This window comes from Amblyomma americanum, chromosome 6, assembly GCF_052857255.1.
Source record: "Amblyomma americanum isolate KBUSLIRL-KWMA chromosome 6, ASM5285725v1, whole genome shotgun sequence".
NCBI classification, from domain to species: Eukaryota; Metazoa; Arthropoda; class Arachnida; order Ixodida; family Ixodidae; genus Amblyomma; species Amblyomma americanum.
Window position 1 is genome coordinate 116,329,740 of NC_135502.1, and position 23,218 is coordinate 116,352,957.

The window sequence follows — 23,218 nt, forward strand, 5'->3', positions numbered from 1 at the left end:
TATTATTATAGCTTAGAGGAAGAAAAATGGTGAGCACAAAAGTATATTAACGAATGAAGAATTCGGACTACTACAATGCAGTCTAACACGACTACAATATAAACAATAGAATATAGCCGCTACTGTTCGTCGTAAAGTAATCCGGTAATGCATTTTCCAATTTCCTTCCGGAATACATAATTACAATTTCCCTTCGTAAAGAGCTTCATGCTTGAAACTTTTGTGAAAAAGCAGATTACTTCAATACCCCTCTACTCGCTTGCAGAGGCATGATTATATAATAGTTACTGCGTACGGCTGAACGTGGTGACCTTCTTTTTATTATAACCTTTTCTAAAATGACGTATTTTTGTGCACATCAAGCGAAGAAACTTTAACCTTGCAAGGATTAGTGGTTGGGATTGTTTCACTAAGTTCCGTTTAGTTCACATAACCTTGAGTGAATAGGTTGTGCTTATTTCTAAAGCAGAAATCCTTCTGCCCGCCTCTATATTCTTTTGTGGGATTTATGGGATTAAGATAAAAGCTTCTCATGGCTACCTGATCGGCCTTAAACCCTGTCTGAGTGCTGCAGCGCCAGGCACAGCATTATTTCATCAAAAAGCACATAGTTGGCTTAACTCAAGCCAGTAAACAGAATGACAATAGAAAAAAAGAGCAAACGCTTGGGGTAACAGCCTAATCATGGGAAAAACACAGCAATAGACGAAAGAGACAGCGAAGAAGAAAGAGGCATGGCTACAAATTTGTTTCAGCAACCTTTATAAACAAGATACACTTACCTCCAGCCCGAGATTGTTTGACTCCTGCGTAGAGAGAGGGGGGGGGGGGAGGGATAGAGGGAGAGGCGCTTTATTAAAGTACAGTTATATTAGCGGGCGTGTGAAATGCGCTGCAATGGTATTCTATATTCAAAGATTACAGGAGAGAACTGCAGTCAAAGAAGTCTGCAGACAAAGTTAATTAAAAGAGTAAAATTAAAAATTCGGTCAATGGATAGGGTGGAGTACACATCGATAAGGACTGTAAGAAAGTTTTAAACTTAGTTGAAACGTCCAACATCTTTCAAAAAATGGAGGCAGAGGCAGTGTCCCGTGTGCAACTATCTCGCATTATTCGAGCAAATATACGATGATTAGACAGGAAAGTTCCCAGCGCCATCGGTATGCTTAAAGCAGTTAGCAAACTAGTATCTAAAAAATCGCCTGCTTGTCCTTCGTGCTGTTTCCGTGCACAAACGAATAGTGTGCCAATGCAATTAAACTCTATTGCTGCTTTATTTTAGCGGCTGGCTTTCTAATTGCGCCTAAAGTAAAGGTTCTGGAGACACTAGTATCAGTTAAACGGGTTAGGCTACGTCCCATGTGAGAAGCTTGATACGCTGGTTCCCGACATCATTCATCCTGCATTGCTGGTACACAGTAATTGTGAACGGCAAAAAAGAACAACAGCCACCATCGGCTCGCTGAGCAGCTGACCTTCGAAACGCTGACCTAACGGTGAAAAACGCGAATAGTAGGAAGAAACCGCATGTGCACCGCGTCGCAGTGAGAACATCGCGTGAGCCACGCAAAAGTAGTCTATAGTTGCAGGTTATGAAATGAAATTTATGCCTTTCATATCAATAACTTCGAGTGTGCGAAGTAAACCAGTAATAAGTAGCAAAAGCCTAAAAACTGCGCTGTTCTGATGTCATCTTCAACCTCTATTGAGACGCTAGTTATTCGAATGGCGGAAGCTAATTATTTAGAGTGGATAAGCTAAGTAAGAGAAGTCGTTTGCTTGCCGTGAATAGTCTATCGTTTTCGTAGTAAACATTTGCTTGACAAATCCAATAGCGAAACAATGTTAATGCAGGACTATGTTTAACGGCAACATTATCACTTGACCTGAGCTGTTCACCTTCTGCCCGTTCATCCATCAAGGCCCGTAATTGAGGACCTGCATATAGGCACAAAGTGACGTTTGAGCGACGCTCAAAAATGCTCGTTTCTTCTTTATATCTTCAATTTGTTAGTTAACGATGGCATCCAATTGGAGCCACGCAAATTTCGCGGGGTTTTAAATCGACACCAACCATAGGAAGGTTCTGAATGCAGATAAAATAACAAAGAGGATTCTTGTACTGAAAAGGCAAGGGAGGGACAGCCATATACATTTAAACTCCGCCATGAGGGCGCCAGACGGCGCTTTGTTTCTGCGCCGCAAGATGGCCGCTAATTAAGCCCACTGAAATAAAAATACGCGTGGACTCTTTGCTTTCGCCTGCGACTTGGAGGTAGGGAAATGAAAACCGTGAAAATAGTCGAAGTGATTTCTATTGCTCTTTCTGAACACGCTGTAAGAAATATTTTTATAAAACCTCTAAAGATTTTCGGTTCATAGAATATATCACCGAAAAAAAAACAAGCCCGAACCAGCCGGACTATGGTTCCTCCTCTTCTGCGGCCGCCGAAGTGATGAGCCCCGGCGCGGTGGCTTCTGCAGGCTCCGAGGAAGTGCTGTTTCTCTATGCCCTCGCTGTTTTGCTTGTGGTTTGTCGGTGTGCGCGGTTCCCCTTCCTCGAAGGTCCCGTGTTTGCCCCACTTCCCACTTTTGCTATCGTGCGACATCCTTGGATCTGCACTTTTTTGTGTGTTCTGTAGCAAGTGCCGTCCGGTTCGCTAGTGATATTTTCGCGATGCCGGACGTTTGTTCGGTGAGAACGTGCCCTAATCGGACTTAAAAACCTACCCAAAGCGCCTACGATTCTTCTGCTTGCCGGTGGACGAACCGGGACGTAGCGCGTGGCTACGTCGCGCGGGGCGCTGTAGCACCACCGAGAAGCTATCAAAGTTTTCCCGTTTCTGAGCTGAAGATTTTGAGGCATGCGCTTTCCTTCGGCACAACCTGAATGAGTCCCGCTTGCGGTGGAACGCTCTGTCCACGCTTCGACTTCCCGCCGTCGACAGAACCGAGCAACAAGTCCCGAAAGGCCAAAGAGTCCTGGTAAGTATTTCTTGAATGAACTTTCTTTTGTTGGCACGGCGCGAACGTTCGCATTGTTCAGTAGAGTCGCTGACTCGAACATGCGTCAGGCTGAAAATATAGATTGTTCTAAATGTTACGTGGCTGTATCATCACCTGAATGTTCATGATTTCCGGAAGCTAAGGAACTAACAATGTTTCGTACTTCACGTTCGTAAGCGTGTGGTCAGTCTGATTATAAGCTTCGAAAATTGTGACCCAGCTTGTCCGGCAGTTTTACGCGCCTTAGACTGGTTCTGTCATCTAAAGCGGGGCATTGTTCGTGCTCAAATTTCACACAGGTATGGCATTTCGTCGGCAGTGCTGTTGGTTTGGGGTGCTTGCGTAAGTCGATCGCCCTAAGTCGGGTATTCGCATCGTCTATTCTGACGGTGAAGCAAAGCAGGGCGCTATCCCAGCGATGGCGCCATCAAGTTTAGTTTGTAACGGCTGATCATCGCGCACTGCGGCCGTGTCTGGGAGCGGCCACTGACGCTGTTGATGCGCTCCCCTCGTGCAATTCGGGGTTCGGGGTGATGCTGCTGTCGCAGGCGATCGTAGACAACCGCTCGCATGTCCTCCAGTGCGGGAGGCGGGTCGCTCGGAAGCAGCTGGTGTGCGGCGGTCGTGAGTTCATCAGCTTGCTCGTTGGTCGCAATTACGCAGTGGCCGGGCACCCACTGTGCACGAACGGAGGGGCCGTGCTGCGCTAGGTGCGCACCAATTTTGCACAGTGATTGCCGAGGCCATGCTCGTTGTAGAAACTCACGACGTACTGAAATCGATATATTGCGAAGCGATGAAACGCTCAGCAAACCGGAAATGCTATGTTTCACCACCCCCAGCTTTCTAAACCGAAATGATTTAGAAAGTAAAGTGGTCGATCTGCATTTTTACAACCGTTTTTAAGAGCGGATACCTTCAAGCAGATCCTTCCGAGGCAGGGCCTTCAACTTACACCCAGCAGTTGTCCGCACCAAAACAGTGGTTCTGTCGAGCACAGCACTGGATCCGAAGCCGTCGGTAAGTCCTTATTGTATTTCGCCCGTTTTGTTTAGATACATATTTGCTTCCCTGCAGTGGCAGCAGCTACGGCTTCTCCCGCCTGTGTCACAGAGGCACCCATGCTGCTTCCATCCTTCGTTCTGGCCTTATGCAGCAGTGAACCACTTGGCTGCACATTCCCACAGGGTCACAGGCCAGACTCTAACTCCAGCTACTCTCCAACCCACCATGACGACATCGAAAGGTGGGCTCTTCACACGTGCATCGGGTTTGGGCCTGACAGGTGGCACTGTTCTGATTCCAGTGAGCCAGGCACAAAGAGTACACCACCCATCCCAGAAGAATAACGGCAGTTCTTGGTGTTCGAGAGCTGTCTGAGGGAGTTCTTCCAGACATGCCCATAGTGCTCGAGGCCCTGCGAAAAACCATTACTACCAAGGGCAGCCTCATCAATGTCATCAATATCTGCCCCTGGATCATGTCCGGACGTGGAACAGCCAGCCTGTCATCACTGAATGGGCAGCAGGAAACCTTCTGCTGTCCAGCCACTTGCTCTTTTCAGGAGCAAATGTAGCTTCCACGCTGAGGATGCTGCGTCGCATGAATGTGCGGGTCCCAAGTGACCAGACCTTCTACACATATCAGAATGCCCTCCTGTTTCCTGCGGCAGAAAAGGTGTTCAACAAACCAAACATACTGAGATATTTTACCCCAGCATGAACAGATTGCTAGTTTTCATGAACAAAGCAGCGGTGTTTTAAACAAATTCAATTCTAGGGAGCCCAAAAGGCAGAAATGAGGTTCAGATTAAAAGAACACATTTCTGTTGTCATTTTTTGTGGTTGTTTTGTTCTAGTCACCACCGCTAAAGTAGCGGACAATAAAACTAAATTGTTATTTTACCCCATTCTGGGCTAGTCAAGGAATTAAATAACACTTGAACAGATCTGCGTACAAGAACAAGCTGGACTCATCGATTAGTTTTTTCTTTCTTTTCTTTTTTTCTTTTTTTCTTTTCTTCTCGGTGTTAATCTGCTCAAGCAGGCGGATGACACCACTGTTATTATTATCATATCTTGTAGCGCTTTTTTGTACTTTATTCACCATGTATGCTCACTCCTGCCAAAGGCCTTCTGCGAAGGCTGGCAGTACCTCTGCAATAAATAAATAATAAATAAATAAAGAGGTTGATGTCACTGATGACGGACGGTTTGACTCCCCTGGGTTTTCTGCTAAGTTCCTGACATACACCACGTATGTTCATCATATGAACAAAATGCTTCACTCGGTCCAGGTCCAGCTAGGGGAGGTCCGTAGATGGAAAACTGTTGCAGTATATTCAGTGATCTATATTTGGGTAAGTCGTTGGTAAGCTGTGCGTAAATACAGTAATGTAATGCTTAAAAACCGTCTTCATGCAGTCGAAGCAGGTAATGGCCAGCGTGAACACGGAGAAGGAAGGCCTAATCAAGCAGCTGGAATTCTTCAAGGAAATATGCATGTGTATAGATGCATATGTTTGTAACTAGCAGCATCATGCCAGAAAGGTTAACATGGTAGATACTCTATTTATTGTCATATTGTTATCTCAAGACAATGCACGACACAGGCATCTAGATGCAGTCTCTCACTACTGACCCTCCACCCTGCCACACAAAAGTATATGCAGGCCCATGAACCCAAAATCAACCGCTACTCCGACATTTGGCACATATCTAAAAGAAATTTGATAGCCAGATTGAAAACCTACTTGCTTGCGCAGAATGTGGCGCGTGCTTCACTGATATATCTTTTTAAATTCGAGGTGTCAAGAAAAAGCTGGCTAAGGCATAAAAGCGGGCTGGATGCCAGGAGAAGGAGATGTGGATTCAGGCAGCTACCAACCACATGTATTGAACAGCCTGGGCCGGGGGGAGGGGGGGGGGCGATCCAAAGCTGGTCGTCGACATCTGGCAGTGCATGCAAAATGAAGTCATCAACAAGCACTCTGAACATGACGGACTGTATACAAGGTTTCTCCACGACGACATGCCGGAGGGAATGTGGTTGGACCCTGGTAAGTTTTTGTTGCCCTTGCCTAAAGAACTGTTTTAAAGCATGCCGTTTCCTCAAGATTCTCAGGCATACAATCACTTCAAGCAGACCACCGGGGACAAGCGCCTCCTCAAGGATATTGCACAGGTGTCGCCCAATGGACAAACATTTGGTCAGGAGGCATTCCACAGTGTCCTGACTGACTTCGCACCAAATTCGGCGTCATTTTCCTCAGCAGGGATGCTTGCAAGGAATATATTTTCGTTCTGTCCTGTGCCTTGAGGCAGCTCATTTATTTCAAGAGTCAGCACCTAACCATGTCCATGTACTGCGGTTCATTAGGCACAATTGCCACCTTATGAAATATCAACTTACAGGACGCGACTTGCTATCCTTCATTTCAATGAAAACGTGGACCGCTCCCAGGTTTGACCAAGTAAGGCAATTCACGCTGAATGGTGAAGGCCACCAAAGAGCGAAAAAGCCATCACACAGTGTGTCCCATCAAGACACATATCACTTACAGCAAATATTATGCTGCATCCCGAATGAACAACTTGAGTGGAGCCTTCCGGAATGAGCTCAGATGAAGACTACATATCCAGCGTATGTCGAAAAGCTTGTGAAAGAAGTTATCACCAGCAGCAAGCTCTGGCGATCCCCCTCTGATGCATCGGAAGCCCGCACAAGCGCTTTCTAAGCACCAATGACCTCCACCTTCACAAGGCGTTCTATTCAGGAGCTCATGGAAGCAAGGAGGACCCACTTCAGCCAGGGTCCCCAGTGAGGCTAGCCTCGAGTTCATGTTATCTCGACCGAACCAAGGTGGCGACTCCAAGTTCCAACGTGTTTGGAAGTCTGAACTGTCTGACGAGCCGTACCATGTGTTGCTTCTCTTGCTGCTGCATCAGAGGAGGCCGACATAGCGTCTTGGAATGGCTCGACACCCTACATGTCAAAAAAGTGCGGACGAATGCCAGGCTATGACGCAGCAAGGCAGTGGTGAATAAGCAACTAAGGCGCAGAACGGCCACGACACACTTTGACACATGAAAGCACCTCCAACATTCTGTAACACACTTCCGTCCGCATGAATGACATCTGTTGAGCATTTTGGAGCAATATAAAACGCAGATTTTATTTTCAGTGTACGTCTAAAGGCCTTTGAACCAAATGGTAAGCAGCAAGCTCTGTCGTTTTTTCTCTGGTGCATCAAAAGCCAGCATAAATGCTTTCCCAGCACCAATGACCCCTGCCTTCACCAAGGTAAGGGCGACAAATTCTAGCGTATTTGAAGGTTCGAGCTGTCTTACAGGTAGCATGTTGCGTTGCTTCCCTTTATGCTTGATCAGAGCCCGACATTAACATTATCTCGGCATACACTTTTACGAGTTTCTAGCAGGTGCAACCGGCTGCTGTTTTCCAGTTTCCTGTCCACACGACCAAAGATTGTATGGTCATGCTGAGACATATTCTTTGTTCAGTACTCACCTTGGAAACCAGGAAAACCAACATCTTATGCAGAACAGAGACTGGTTTAGCCAGATCACACAGATTTTTCTATCGGCAGAACCTGCCGGCTAGAGAGCGCGTATTCCCAGTTTGCGGATTGGGATGCTGTTTTCCCAGCAGGGTCCTGCTCCTCTGCGTTCTGCAGTCACCTCGAGACACTGTTATCAGGAAAAGCTTCGATTTATTGTGCCTGCAATTACATTCCCTATCACTGGCAGAGGAGCAGTTGAGGCATGCGTGATAGGAGTGGTGCTTGCACCCGCGGACCAACAGGCGTTCAGATTTGAGCAGGATCCAGACTGTCTACCAAGCGTACACCGGAAGGACTCTGTAGATAAATCTAAGCAAGTCAATGAATTGTTTTACAACTGCTATGCTAAATGGCGTGTGCATCCATTTGTTTTTTACCGCATGGCTGAAATACATAGGCATATACTAAGTTGCGAAAGAAGGGTGAAGGCAATCAACTTGCTTACTTTGAGATGTTGCTGAGCGAATGTATTTCCTGTGATTCTATTGTGTACGGCAGCGTGATGAACTGCAGAACAAAGTTTTGTAATGCACTTGGAAGGATCACACCTTTAGTTAGCTGTAAGACATACTGATTCATGCATTAGGCGGGTAGTTAAATTCCGATTTTGGTCCACTGCCAGAATTCTGTGGCCCTCATAAACAACTCTTAAAGAGCGGTCGAATTACAAATACCTCTTTGCTACTCACAGATTGAATAACCTTAGCACATTTTCAAAAGTGGTGTGTATGAAAGCTGTAAAAGCTCTGATGCACTCCTAGCATCAATGGGGTGTGAGGTGGTACACTACTTCATCCTGCCAATGCCAAGCTGAAATGCCATGTTTGGGGCATACGATGCCTACCTCTGTTCACTTTTGGACGATGAACAAGGATGAGCTGGTCCTTTTCCGTCTGCCAGAGAGTTTATGGCTCTATTAAATAAATTTTGAGCAGCAGTTTAAATAAGTATACACTACTACACAGACACTGAATAAGCTGAGCGCATTCCCTAAAATGGTTTGCATGGAATCTGTAAATGCGACGACGCCATGGAGGCAAAAATGGGGTAAGTGGTTGTCATTTCGAAAGAAAATACAAAATACAGCGCGAACAGAGACGACGGACGAAATAGAGGTGCACAGCTCAAGCGCTGTCTCACAACAAAAGTTTTATTCAGGTGGAAAGAACATATATAACAGCGGCCGAAGAAACTGCGAGGTCAGCAATCACATGAGGCAATAAACACGAGGAAGAAACGCAAAAGATAGCGCGGGGCGCCGTTTCCTATTACCCATGGCAAATCTGGTGTTGTCCAAGAATTGTATCTCCGCATCAAATAATGTGATAGAAGGTTGGCTGATGCATGCGCTAATTTTTTTCTTTATGAAATATGCTTTCATAACCTCTCTGGATCGCTGGTCGCGGTACCGGTAAAGTATATTGGTTCTCTCAAATATCGCATTACAGTTATTTTAATCTGCGCACTGATCGCGATGTTTTGATACACCTGACAATGCTTTTTCGTGTTCTTTTAGGCGAATATTCATGCATCGCCCTGTTTATCCGATCTACGCCTTTTGGCAAGTTAAAAGAATCTGGTACACCTCCGAACGCACACAATCTACTAATCTTCATCTGTCCTGCACCGAACACGTAAAGGGGGGCATTTCTTCCTTTCATTTTATTCCTTCTCATCGGACCCAGCTGTTGATGCTTTAGGGGTGCTGAATAAACCACATCTACACTAAAACGACGAGCAACATTCCTCAGATTGTGCGCCATCCGATGCACGTAGGAAATGGCCACTGCTTTCTTTTTGGCTCCCGTTTTTTCACCTCCGTTCGTGGTTCGGAGACCCCTGAAGTTGGCAATTAGTTTTTCGCATGTACGTGTTATAACTGAGAGTGGGAACCCTGCCGTGGTCAGTCGTTGCAGCTGCAAAGAAACACCATCTGCAATCGAGTGCACACAAGATTTTTCTAGAGCAGACCTTAGGCAGGAGAGGGTTATGCCATTTTTACCAGTTTCGAGTGCCCTGAGCAAAAGTTTTATATTGCTTTCTTGGAACGTGGTTTGTTGACCCAACTAACTGTTTGTTGACCGAAAACTAATTGCCAATTTCAGGGGTCGCCGACCCATGCATGGAGGTGAAAAAACTAGCCAAAAAGAAAGCCGTGGCCATGCCCTACGTGAATCACATGGCGCACAATCTGAGGAATGGAATATTGCTCGTCGTTTTAGTGTTGATGTGGTTTCTTCATCACCCCTAGACCTTCAACCCCTAGGTCCGATGACAGGGACAGATGTCCAAGAATGGAAGAAAAAAATGCACCCCTTTACGTGTTCGGTGCTGCACAGATCAAGATTAGTGGATTGTGTGCGTTCAGTGGTGTACCAGATTCCTTTCACTTGCCAAAAGGCGTACATCGAACAAACGGGGCGATACTTGAATGTCCGCCAAAAAGAACGCGAAAAATGCCTCGTCAGATGTATCTAAACATTGCACTCAGTGCGCAAATGAAAAGAACTGTCAGGCGATATTTGAGAGAACCGAGGTACTGTAACGGCACCGCGACCAGCATACCAGAGAGATTATGGAAGCGTTTTTCATACAGTAAAAAAATTAGCGCATGCATCAGCCAACCCTATACCACATTACTTGATTTAGAGATACGGTTCTTGGAAAACACCTGATTAACCATGGGTCTTAGAAAAGGGCGCCCCGCGCTATCTTTTGAGTTTGTTCCTCGCGTTGATTGCCTCATGTGATTGCTGACTTCGCAGTTTCTTCGGTCGCTTTTATATATGTTTTTTCGCCCTGAATAAAATTTTTGTTCCGAGACAGCGCTTGTGCTGTGCACCTCTTCTTCGTCTGTCGTCTCTGTTCGCGCTGTATTTTCATTCAAAATGACGATCTCTTACCTCATTTCTGCCTCCATGGCATCACAGCATTTACAGATTGCATGCAAACCATTTTAGGGAATGCGCTTAGCTTATTCAGTGTTTGTGTAGTCGTGTAGATGTATTTAAGCTGCTGCACAGAAGTTGTTTAAAAGGGCCATAAACTCTCTGGCAGACGGACAAGGACAAGCTCATCGTTGTTCATCGTCCAAAAGGGAACACAGGTAGGCATTCTACGCATGGACCAAACATAAAATTTCAGCATGGCAATGGAAGGATAAAGCAGTGGACCACCTCACACCCCTTTTATGCTTGCATACACACCAGTTTTGGAAATGTGCTAAGCTTATTTACTCTTTCTGAGTAGCCAACATGTATTTGTAATGCAGCCGCCCTACAAGAGTTGTTTATGACGGCCACAGAACTGTGGTGGTGGGCCAAAATCTGAATTCAACTACCCAGCTATTGCATGAACCAATATGTCTTACAGCTAAATCAAGGTGTGAACCTTGCAAGTGCATCACAAAATCTTGTTCTGCAGTTCATCACACTACCGTACGCAATTCAAATCACAAGAAATACATTCGCTCAGCAGCGTTTCAAAGTCAGCAAGTTGGGTGGCTTCACGATTCTTTAGCATCATAATGTATAGCTATGTAGTACTCGTCAGAAATGTTTTCTCTGCGTAAGTGTTCACCCTCTTGTCACTGTCCATACCTGTTCCCCGCTAAAGCTGCGCTTGTGGCCAAAGTGTATGGGTCGGAGAAGTTATCTCAAAGGCAGTGAAGCTGTTTGAGTTGTTACAGGTGTGTGGTAAAGTTATGATGATCCTGACCAAGTCACTCAGTTCAAAGCCCGGTGAGAGCTCATTCATTCATTCATTCATTCATTCATTCATTCATTCTCAAATTCATTCATTCATTCATTCATTCATTCATTCATTCATTCATTCATTCATTCATTTCCTCAAAGGTCTTTTCGAAACATTACATAAGGGAGACTAAGCAACTTTGTCATAGAAAGCAGCAGTAACGACAGTTCGGTAAAGCGACATTAAAAGAGGCCGGAAATTTCAAGGAAGTATCGTTTGATAAACTACCTCATTACATGTAGCATTCCACGGTTCACTACACTAGACATTCGTGCCCTGTTCATTCGCTGCTTATCGAGAGGTGGGGAATTAGCCAGGATTCATTTCGCTGCAGCAAAGTTTCCTAGAAGTGGAAGAAGAATGTATTGTTAAGCGATATGGTGCATAATGCGCAGAAAAAGCAAGCGGAAAATGAACGCATTCACACGATGATAAATACCCATGAATGATGCAACAACACAACGAATTAAGCTCTTTAGAAAACTCACCAACAGAGCAGGGTCCACATACTCAGAAGCATGTGATTTTTTTGTGCAAACTCTACCATCGTGATACAGACTTTGCGCGATAACCCAAAGTGTGATGTCTGCAGCCGAAGAAGAGCCACCACGGCGGTTGTGAATCCTGGCCTTCTGCTGCGAAGCCCATGATAATGGGTTCCTATTCCGGCAGTGGCGGCCACGTCTAGACTGAGCTTAAATGTGTAAACTGCCGTGTTCTGTGCGACGCCAGTGTATTCTAAACAAAGGTTGTCAAAATTAATCAAGAGTCACTCTTGCGTCTGTTCTAGCCCACGTGTAGTACCGAGCTGTGAGGGTCTACACGGTGTGAAACAAACCGCAAGAAAACAGACCTGAAAAATGTACCCCATCCTATTCGGGGTCGCGAATTGTGCGCCGGCCGTGGCAACGGCGACTTCGGTCGCTTTGGAAAAATGCTCACTTAATTCTCGCGAACCGTCGACGAGAGACGAACTAAGGGCCCATGAATAGGCGCTTCTTTGTGGTTGCTTCTCCTTGCGGCAAGTGGCGCGGATGCCGAAGAATCCCTCGCGCGTAGAGGGCGTGAAGCAGGAGTTGGACGCAGGGTGGTGGCGAAAAGGCACGTAAGTTGCGTCCTGTTTTCGTTGAGAAAAATATTTTGATACTTTCTACGCAGACGTTGTTTTCATGCTATCTAACGGGAACCTAAAACTAATCACTGTGACGATCAATATAATTTTATAGTCGGGCGTTTCTGAGGTTCGAAATGTGCTTTTTCATTTTCCTACGGAAATTTGGACAGGTAGCGTTACATAAATAAGACGTTTTCGTGAATTACAGCCTTTTTTGTCCATGTGCACCTGATTTATGTGTGCTATTGCTTTATAATTTGGCACAATTATTATTTCTTAATGCATGAAAACTTCTGACGCAACGTACGTATCAAAGTGCCGAGATGGGATTTTATCTGCCAAGTAGGAAAATTAGACCCTACCTGTCATGAATTCGTTCCAATGAAAATGGCAAATTTCATTGCAAAAATTTATATTAATTTTTTCACACTGTTAAAAGGGCACACTGTACCGCATCGGTTCGAATAAGTACGAAAAACTTGGTGCCTATAAAAGGAAAATTGCGATATGAGTGCGCTGGCGAGCCAACACACTGTGCATGCATAACGATGATGTATAAATCTCTAACGGTAAAATCCAGCCGATATATTTATGTACAGTTGTAACACAAAACGGAGCCTCGGAAACACACTTTCGCTTAACGTAACGTTCAAGGGAATTGTTTTAAAATAAGTCAAGGCTAAAGGAGAGGCAATGGTGGAACTAGCCCACCAAGTTACTCTATCGATCGAAAGGAGAGCCTTCGCTAAAATTCAAGGCATAGTCTGCACTGTCATAATCGTTGTTGAAACCTTCCTTGCATTATTTTGGCGCCTTAATTATCTGCACGGCAGACTCTATTCCTTAAGCCGCTTTTTTTTATAGCGAGGGTTTGTGCGAATGCTGTAACTACGGACCCTCTCACGTACGAAGCTTGACAGATGTTATAAACGTGTACGTACAGTACTCACGGATTGAAATAGGACATTCGGAGCGCTAGCCTTGCAGTGCCACGCAGGCATGTGGTAAACCACAGGCCGGCTGATTGGCTACTGGAAGGAACAATTCTGCTTTGTAGATGTTCTCCCTCTCACGCCATACCACAATGCACCACCTTGGTTCCATGAGCGTCTACGGGCGGCGCTCCATGAAGCGACGGCCACGCGCTCCGAATGTCCTATTTCAATCCGTGAGTACTGTACGTACACTCAAGTGGTGTTTCTGTGCAACCTTCAAGGAGCTATTCTGTCGTCGTCGCGTCGTCTGTGCGTTGCATGCCACTGGCGCTCCTATTCACTTCTTATTCGTATTGTGGCGGTATGCTCTTGAAATGAATCTCGCAACGCCAGGCGCTGCGATTATAGGACTTTCGTTGTCATCCTATTAAGAGATTTGTTTTCATCCTTGGTCACTGGCTCAAGCGCGGGAACGCTCCAGTTATGGCAGGGAGCAGCCATTTTACTGAACGAGGTCGGAAAAATACCATACTTGTTTTAGTCTCGCTCAGTATGTTCATTAGATCTACTACAAAGTAATATGCGTTGACATTTCTTTCAGGGTGAAGGTGGAACAGCTTGAGGACCCCGAGCCATGTGTCTGAGAAGCAGTCTGTTGTGGCTTGGTTTCCTCGTCCTAAATGGAGCAGCATCAAGCCGGTAAGTTTCACTGTTAGGGGAATGTACCATTTACATAATCTCGTATAAGATTGCTTTCCATGGCTTGAATACAAGAGAATAGAGAACCAAGCAATGTATGTTTGTTCAGATATAGTTCCCAGAAATTTTAAAACAATATACAGAGTGTTTCAGATAAGACATTACACAGTTTTTAAAAAATAGGGGTCTTCAGTTAGATGAGCGCTTTCTTCGGCATGACATTGTAAGCGGTGTTGTGCATCGGAATACAGCTAAGACATGCTAACTCGCAAGATGGTTAACCAGCATAAAATTAAAAAAAAATAACTGTTACTGTTAGGCTCCTTAATAATTACGGCGTGTAGCCAACCGTAAGCAATTTTGTTAGTTTTTCAGTTGAACACAAAGCTTTCTAGTGATCCATTGCATGAGGGCATCCATTTTCAACTGACTACATGGTTTATGTGAAAAAGTTCGTGCAGCATAAATGCCATCCCCATCAAATGCTGCTTCCTGAATTTAGCGTATAGGGAGCTTTGAGTACAACAGCAGCTGAGGCAGGTTCCACTATTGCACTGTGGGAGCGTGCGTTTAAAATTACTTATATTTGTAAAGGGCTAATGATACGGAACAGTGTGCTACTATAACAATCTGAATCAAGAAATTATGATATCGCTTGTAGTTCATACACAGCCAGGCATAGGGAGTGATAACAACGCACATGGCTATGTCGCCTCCGCCAATTTCGCGCTGCCAACGAAATCTCCGTGCTTCACCCATGACGAGTTCCCAAGATTATAAACCCACATGTCAATATAATCATGCCATGTGTGGAGAGCGACCCACGCTAGTGATGGGATTTTTTGCTGCGGATAAAGCGCCAGCGAGCAACCATCTTAGTGCACTTCGTACGGCTTCCTTTGGAAGCCGTCGAACCGAGTTCCTGGTTCGATGTCGAGCGTGTCTTGCAGTGTAGGTGCGCAACCGGCTTTTCGGCTGTAGCCAGAATTACGTATTTCCGGTGTTGATACTCTTGTAACGCCTCTTTCCTCATTTTATGTCGCCGCTATGGCATACCACCTTATTTCTACCCAAACTTTGTTCACGTCTTGCTTAAGCTGCTGAACATCATTTATTTTCTCATGCCGCTTCCACTATTGTTTTTTGCTATAGGACAAACCATGCATTATACCTTCATCACCTTGGTTAAAAGATTTAACAAATTTTTCATTTTATTTTTAAATCCACGTCAAAAAACCTTGCTTGTTTGTATTCTGTAGCGCAACGCTTCATTAGTACAGTCTCACTGCACTGAAAAACATTCTTTTCTAATAGTTTTTGTTTTTACCGGTAACAAACACGAGCAAACACTTATTCGGATTCTGCAAGCGGTCATGATAAATTAAGTTCATTTCTTCATACATGACATTATTGGTGAATAACTACATTTTTGACCGTTATTGTAAGTTTATTGCTTTCTATATTTTAGTTTGCAACTTGTTTTATCTTTGTTACTCTCTTTGCGCGGGATATCCAATTACCGTCTCCGGCTTCGGTACCTCCTCCTGTACAAGATATCATTCATAACATTTCTGTATTATTACAATAGGTTCAGGTACCGTTTTAACACGCTCTTCCTTAACCATTCTGACGCAATACCTCCAAATATGCACTGGCTTCAGCATGTGATACCGTTTTCTTCAGTTTGAACAACATATCGCGAGCACTGCGTATTTTGGGGTAATACTGCCTGCAGCTCATATAAAAGTATTCGTAAGAATTCACCATGTGTTAAAGCAAATTCTCTACATGATGACAGCCGGTGCTGATTGCCGTGTGAAGGAAATGTTAGACGAAACGCATGGCTAAATCAGACTGTAGAGTTAAGCAAATTGGACAAAGCAAGTAGCTTACCTTAACAGAAATACAATTTCCGCTTCGATTGTTCGTCGCGCAAATGGCCAGCAGCGCCACCATAAAGATATTCGAAGCTTCACCACTACAGAGGTTAAAGCGCTGAATGTTTGCCTTTTTGTCAGCTTAATAATAATATTATTAATTGGGTTTTTTGGGGAAAGGAAGCGGCGCAGTATCTGTCTCATGTATCGTTGGACACCTGAACCGCGCCGTAAGGGAAGGGATAAAGGAGGGAGTGAAAGAAGAGAAGAAGAAAGAGGTGCCGTAGTGGAGGGCTCCGGAATAATTTTGACCACCTGGATATCTTTAACGTGCACTGACATCGCACAGCACACGGGCGCCTTACCGTTTTTCCTCCATAAAAACGCAGCCGCCGCGGTCGGGTTCGAAGCCAGGAACTCCGGAGCAGTAGTTGAGCGCCTGACCACTGAGCCACCGCGGCGGGTATATTTTTTTTGTTGCATACTTACGGACTTACTTTCATGCACAAGTGTCGGCAGTTGGGCTAATTGGCGTAAATTTATCTTTAGAAGTAGCTCGAAAGAGGGCACAAGGAATGAGTACAAGCGCGCATTGATTTTGTGTTGGAGTCGTATTATTACCAATGCGCGACTTTATTTGGATTTCAGCATGTATAGCCGAGAGCGTCATATCGGCATCCTAAACACCATTTTCGAGAAGAATGCCTACGACAGCAGCATGAGGCCTCCAGCCGTCAATGGCACAGGTAAGTTACGTGACAAAGATTGCCGCGCGTCTGACTGGTCCTGGGAGAATGCAATGAACTTACGTGCTCTGGCGAAAGTTCGTCCCTTAAAGAGAGCTCACATGCACCTTCTGTGGTTCTAGCTTGAAGATTTTAGTTTTGCCTTAGCACTCGCTAAGTGGCTTCTCGGCGCATGGAACGAAGGCGCTAAGTCCTGCACTACACTGCAGCACTTTCTAGAGCTTGCGATGATCAAAAATGAAATGGAGAAAAGCGATGAAAAACGCGCGTCAAACCGCGCTAAGTTAACAACTGAGAAAAAAAAGAGAATGGGTTATAACTTGCATTCATCCTTCGTGAAAAAAAAGCCAAGAACTTAGAAACAGATGCAATAGTGAAACGAAACAGAAAACGGCAAATCCACATTACCTGATTTAAGCAGCACTAGATGCAATGAAGCAGAAAATAGAGAGAGAAAGAGGAAAGAAAGACAAGAACAAGGAAAGGCAAGACTATCATGCAAACACGTTTGTCTGCCCTACTTCACTTCTAGTTGGGGTGAAGGCAGCGAAAGAGTAGAACAATGAAGACCTAGTGCAGACTGCGGCGTGGACCAATTTGACCACTGCCGCGTTGTCCTTTAGATCTGAGTGCAGGGTAAAGCCAGTATGAGAAGCACCTTGATGGTGTTCCTTTAGGCGATGGCTGCGGTCAATGTCCCAGGACATTCTTCTCCTTTAGGGGACGCAATTCCAGACGGCAGCGTGTTGTCTGTAGTCACAATCGTCAGCTCTCAGCGAATGTTGACAGGCTGCAGTGATTAATAAATTAGGATGAGCTAATTAACTTAGCCTACTATTTAGCATGTAGTCTACGACCACTGACCATAGCGGGTTTTTAAAACGTCGTAAGCACGAAATCCATTTCGCCTGGAACAGGTAGGTGTTTGTAATGCTGCGCACAAGGAAACGCCAACACGCTTTTCATGCGGGATTTCAGCAGTAAAACGCTTCTTGAAATGCAAAGGCTGCATTCTTCGCGTTAGGAACGCTCTTTGACTGTGCAATGTGCTCCAGAGGAGGCATAAGCAGAGGGCTGAAATCAGTCTAAGATTCAACGCCGCTACTACAGAAAGCTCCGAAGTAATGACGCCCATATTGCCAAGTTCAAAGAATTCGGTTATACTGATATCTTTACTCCTGAGCTAGGCAGTGATCACCGGATGCTATAGTTATCATGAATAAGGTAAAATATAAACAAAAATGGAAACATATAACGTTTTTTCCGGAAAAAGATAAAATATTCTCTGATGGCGGGCTCCGGTTCCAAAACCCATGCTAGGCAGCACCACCCTATGAATTGCGCGATGTTACTATAAAGATGCATTAGTGACGATTGCATCGCATTCTAGGGTGACCATGGGGTATGCAGTGTCTGCAAAAAAAATTGCAGTGGTTTAGCTCTGGTTAAACCTGGAGTGACGGAACGCTACAGCTGGCCGAGTGGAACTCGCTCTGTCAAGTTTCAAAGTCAGTCTTTCGCCGCTCCGTTTCGCAGGGCGTTCCTTCTTGATCTTCGTCCCTACACGTGATTCACTCTTCCCCACCCCGCCTCTGTTTTGCCGGCTCGCCGCACAGCCAGCAGCTGTTCCGCACCACATGACCACGTGGCGGCGCCGCCACGCTAAAGGCTAGAAGTTGTAGCGTAATGTAGCTATCGCTTTAAAAAATCCACTCACGAAATGGAAGTCTCCAATCCTTTAACGTGCTGGTACGCATCCAAAACTCACGGCGGGTCGTGATATCAACAGCCTTTAGTGCAGTCGACCGTTCTGAGATTCTGGCGCCCATAATCCTTAGAATTATCCTGCAGGCTTCTGTTATTTTTCAATCTTTTTAGGTTGCTTCAGCCTAATATATGTTACACTGAAGCGTCATTTTCAAATTTGGCGCACGGGTACTGCTCACGCACGTGCTTCGATGCTCCAGCATCAAGTACACAGCATGCAGATTCTGTTGCGGCGCAAACATATGCATGAGCCCTAAGACAACCATACAATGTTTTTTTGCTTCTTTCATGGTATGTGGAGTTCGGCATACCAAAGTTCCGCATGGCCTATGTTGAATGCCGTAGTGAAGAAATTCTGACTTAATACAAACCCACAAGCTATTTTGTGGCGAGAGCTACAATACGGTAGCATTTCGAACCTTCAGCGTGGCGGCGCGCAACCCTGTGGCGACGCCGCCACGCTGTCACGTGATTGGTCACGTGGTGCGGCGCTGTGGCTGGTCACGTGGTTCGTCACATTGTTGGTCACGTGAACAAGTTCCACTCGGCCAGCTGTAGCTATCGCGTCACTCCAGGTTTAACCAGAGCTAAACCGCCGCCAATTATGTTTTAGTGACCTATCATCCTAAAATCGACTCGGGTGTATTCGAGTTTTTCCTCTATTGAAATACGGCCGCTGCTGTAAGGATTCGATGCTTCGACTTTTAAATCAGCAGCTGGACGCCAACGTGCCGCTGAGCTATCATGGTGGTTCGTTTTTTGGTTTTAAGGGTGTTTAACGTCCCAAAGCGACTCGCGCTATGAGAGACGCCGTAGTGAAAGGCACCGGAAATTTCGACTACCTGGGGTTCTTTAGCGTGCACTGACATCGCACAGCACTCGGGCCTCTAGATTTTTGCCTCCATCGAAATTCGACCGCCGCGGCCGGGATCGAACCCACGTCTTTCGGGCCGGCAGCCGAGTGCCATAACCACTCAGCCACCGCGGCGGCTCCATCATGGCGGTTGTTTCATTCATCAGGATTCAGATGCATTGCGAGGACAAATATATCGCTTTTATTTTGAACACCAAAGAAAACAATGACTGTATACGCATACATTGAATAACTGTTTCATATTCTGTTAACAATTTTGTGTTAACAGTCAGCCCACGTCAGCTAAGTGCTAGCGTTTTATTAAGCAACCGTCCTGTCGGCTTGGGCTTGCAATGCGGCTCACACCACATGCCCGCAGTACTCAAGAAGCTGGTCTGCGTGCACGAAGCCATCACTGGTGAGATGATTCAGTTTAAAGAAGGAAGCGAGACACCAAACGGTCTCGTTGCTCGATTTTGTGGGTCCTAGAAGAGAAGAGGAAGGAGCCAGCCTAGCAGTGGTTTTACGTACCGCAGTAGTGAGTGTATGTACGGGGCGTAGCATGATTTTGTACACGAATGGGCACGTACAAGTGCCGTCCATTTAACCATTTTACAGGTTGAATCCAACAAGTAATTTTACATAGTCACCTTCCTTTTTGAACGTCACTCTAAGGGACATACGGTATCCGCACAGGTACACCTACTCGTTTACATGACAGGCACATCCGGTTTTCATTACTGCTTCTTAAGGTGACTTCAGACCGTTAGCAAAGAAGCAGTGAGGTGTACGAAGGTGACAGCTGCAGCGCTTTATTGCTGCACTCTAAACTCTTTTGGCTCCTTTGCTTCAGCTGCATATTCTTCGATTGAAGCTGCAATATGAGAAAACGTCTTTGCATTTTGTTTCGTCACAATAGCGAGGCTATTTCTTTGGTCCTGGCCTAATAAGTTAGCGGTGCGGGTAAGATTTTCAATTCGATCTTCTCCTTCCATCACACTTGCTCACGTTATCACGTTATTATTGATGCGATCACTAGACGCACATCTGCTTACAAACAGTCGGGATCATGCCCCACTGTTCCCGCAAACTTTTTCAAAGTGCCTATTAAACCGCCGATGAAGTGTTATATTTCACTGCACCTTACTTCACGTGAGAGTCTTGCAACGAAGAACCGCTCGAGGAAGGCCCTCGTTTCACAAGCCTGCTCTTCGAGCACTCTCTTGAGAGATGAAAACAGCTCTGTCTCACTCATGCTAGTCGACCGGGATTTGTTTCCGGACGTGTCCAGCGTCCTTAGGGAGGAACAGTTCAATTTTAGGTAAAAGCACCTGTCAGTGCAAAGAACTGCCGCCGAGAACTTGGGGCAGCAAACAGTGTCATGAGTCAGCCTGGAAGCGTCAGGTGCTCTTCGATGTGGCCATCAAAACCCCACAGCCGTGTTCTTTGTTCCAGCAATTTATCTGCAAAGAAATACAATCCGTAGCGCAGAGAACAGTCAGAAGAATTTAGCTATCATTTCTACCATTCGAGGAGAGTTGTGTAAGACACGAACCCGCAATAACAAACCAGAGATGTCTTCATTGACCCCCTCCAATTAAGGTATTTAAAATAATTAGAGGGGGCAATTATGCTCCGCCTTAAGAGCATGACGCGATAGCGTGGTGGATTAATTCTCATATATGTGGAAGTTCATTCCTTACATTATATTCGTAGATCCCTGAGGGCCCTCGTACACCCCTGTCGTACTGGTGCAGCGGTTAAGCGATGCGCCAGTGCCCTGCAATCCCAGCGGCACGCATTGTACGCACCAGGTTGCTCTTCCCTAGCAGCCCATCATTATTTTATTTGGCACCTGCTACGTTGGGCAGTTTACTCACTATCTTTTGGGCAGCTTGTGATGACGCCGCAAGGTGACTTGACATATTTCACGTGTCTCCTATGTTGCTCTCTGAGGACGAGCTGCCAGAGCCATGCCCATGATCGCGCGCAATGGCACCGCCAACATTGTCGACATCAGCGAGTAGACCGCACTTTTTTGTATATTTATCACGTTTTCAGCCGGATAAGTTGCGTCTATGTGCCGACTTCTGCAGTCCATTTTGGATTTATAACCTACAACATTAAGAATTCTCCTGACGCATTACCAAAGTCGCTTTCGTTTTAGGAGCAAACATGCAAAGCATCTTCAAGCCGACCCGGTGAACGCAGGCTCTTCTTTGGTCCGGAAGAGGTGGCCCAAAGTTTCATATAGCCCATGCTTTGAACACCACAACTGCCTGTTTCCACCCCTACATCGACGCGATGTATTTGAGTAATTACCTCAGAACAAATATGTACACTCTTCTCTTAGGCGTACATTAATCGTCAAAAAATCATAGTCAGCCACCATAACACTGTGCCGGAAAGTCACGCTGTACCGGTGTTAGACTCCCTAAGATTAAGTGAGAATAAATGAGTTATCGAGACAACTGTCTCTCTGTATATGACGCTCCAGTGTCTGGGTCGTCAAAGAAACACTCGCACCAACTACTTGCCACCCTCTGAGCTTACCTCTCTTTTTAGCATGTCCTCGGTGGCGCATTCCGTCCATTGCACGTCGTCATCCTGGTACAGGCGGCCATCTAGAGGACAGGCGCTTTCACCTTCGTGTTCGCACTGGTCGTGCAAAAGTAGCACATGGAGTGCATGCAGAGATGCAACGCGGTCCACCTGCGCACCAGTCCACAGGAACTGCATATACGGCTCACGGGAACCTGTCCGATGAACCGCAAAAGTTTCCAGTCAAGTCGGTCAGACAATCCTACTCAAGTGTAGCTCTCATCACCCCATGCATCGTGTTCTGCATCCGCTCACTTCTCAAGGATGTTCCGTGCCCAGGCTTGCGAGTGGCGAGGCAGCCCCAGGGTCTCTTCCTGTTTAACCAGCGCCATCTTGAATTCACAAGGCCTGCCCGCTTTCCGTTTCCCCCGCTTTGACGCCAGTTACTTTGACTGCTGGCCCCTCCGCATTCCACTGGCACTGAGACGTCTCCTTTCCTCCCTCAACCACTCTTGCACCCATCCGTTGTCGTGTTCCCGGACGTGTCAGCGTGGGCTGCCGCGCTCCATTGCTGTCGCGTCCGTGAGGGCTGGCTAGGAAATTACTTGTGATCGTGATATCTAAATTTTTGCGTCTCCTGCACCTGCTTTCGAAGCGATGGGTCGCTTCTGCGTGCTCAACTGCAAAGGAAACTATGACAACGGCCAAATGTGCGTGTGTTTTCGTTTCCAAAAGACGCCCGTAGGGTTACGTGGGAGCGTGCTGTTCGCCGCGATGACGTCGACATACAGACTTTCCGAGATCCTAAGGTACGTTGTTTCGGTGCATCGAAGCAATCGCTGAAGACTAAAAATTTATCACGGTGCTTAAATATGAAGAAGGTGCGGTTTTAAAATTCATGGGACGCGAAATTTGCGCTAGTTTGCTGGTATCAGTAAATATATCTCTTTCTCATGTACCCGGCCATGTTTTTTTTTTGTGGTTGAATGCATGCAATTTGTTAAGTTCAGTGCGGGCGTTCATGTCTTGGTTAATTAAATGTGCCTATGAATTCCATCCAATTCTGCAGAGAGCATATATACATTAACAAGGTATATTCTTACATTTTGATTTAACTTTTCAACTATATTTATTGAGCGTAGTGTTTTGGATTAAGAATGTACAGTATTTTTAGGTCATTGAAGCTCTTCTATGCAGAGGCGTCTATGACATGGGTGCGCAGTCTAGCATACAAGTACCTGCACCAAATTTGGTTCAAACTTGAAATAAAAAACTGAAAAGAAAGGGAATATTTTGGTTCCTGAAGGAGGACATCAAGTTCGGCTGGTCGGTTCATAGTTGATGC

General features: G+C 45.7%; 1 protein-coding gene and 1 pseudogene across 1 annotated transcript in view; both read left to right on the forward strand.

Annotated features, from left to right (window-relative positions):
* Positions 1–5,444: 5,444 nt before the first annotated feature.
* Positions 5,445–6,832, forward strand: LOC144094948 (uncharacterized; annotated as a pseudogene).
* A 5,548-nt stretch (positions 6,833–12,380) lies between these two features.
* The window catches only part of LOC144094949 (glutamate-gated chloride channel-like), a 44,557-nt gene continuing 33,719 nt past the window's right edge, over positions 12,381–23,218 (forward strand). The window contains exons 1-3 of the mRNA XM_077628816.1: positions 12,381–12,446; positions 13,992–14,089; positions 16,615–16,712. Of these exons, the coding sequence (XP_077484942.1) occupies positions 14,025–14,089; positions 16,615–16,712 (163 nt within the window). The 5' untranslated portion in view covers positions 12,381–12,446; positions 13,992–14,024. The remainder of the gene's footprint in view (positions 12,447–13,991; positions 14,090–16,614; positions 16,713–23,218) is intronic.